This window comes from Eurypyga helias, unplaced genomic scaffold, assembly GCF_000690775.1.
Source record: "Eurypyga helias isolate BGI_N326 unplaced genomic scaffold, ASM69077v1 scaffold27191, whole genome shotgun sequence".
Taxonomy (NCBI): Eukaryota; Metazoa; Chordata; class Aves; order Eurypygiformes; family Eurypygidae; genus Eurypyga; species Eurypyga helias.
Window position 1 is genome coordinate 1,382 of NW_010231900.1, and position 306 is coordinate 1,687.

Consider the following 306-nt stretch of genomic DNA (forward strand, 5'->3'; position numbering starts at 1 on the left):
CAGCTTTGGCACTCGCTGGCAGGTTCCAGAGAGGGAATGTCCCCAGGGGACAGCAGGGGCTCGGTGAAGTGGGGGGTTTTGTACTCACTGGTTGCTGTTGAAGCTTTTCACAGTCAGGTTCTGCATGCTGCAGTTCAGCTGCAGGAGAGAGAAGGGGAGGGAGGAGTGTTTCACACCAATAACTCACACCAATAACGAGCTGCTCCGCAAGGAACATCCCTGGCTGCAACAAGGGGCCTGGGCAGGGACTGTCCCGGGGCAGCCGTCACCGTGGCGGCTGTCCCCAGTCGGTGACAGCTTGCTGCT

General features: G+C 59.5%; 1 protein-coding gene across 1 annotated transcript in view; it reads right to left on the reverse strand.

Annotated features, from left to right (window-relative positions):
• LOC104516809 (DNA-directed RNA polymerase, mitochondrial-like) overlaps nucleotides 1-306 on the reverse strand; it is a 3,387-nt gene that overhangs the window by 1,010 nt on the left and 2,071 nt on the right. The window contains exon 5 of the mRNA XM_010161259.1: nucleotides 89-138. Coding sequence (XP_010159561.1) covers nucleotides 89-138 — 50 coding nt within the window. The remainder of the gene's footprint in view (nucleotides 1-88; nucleotides 139-306) is intronic.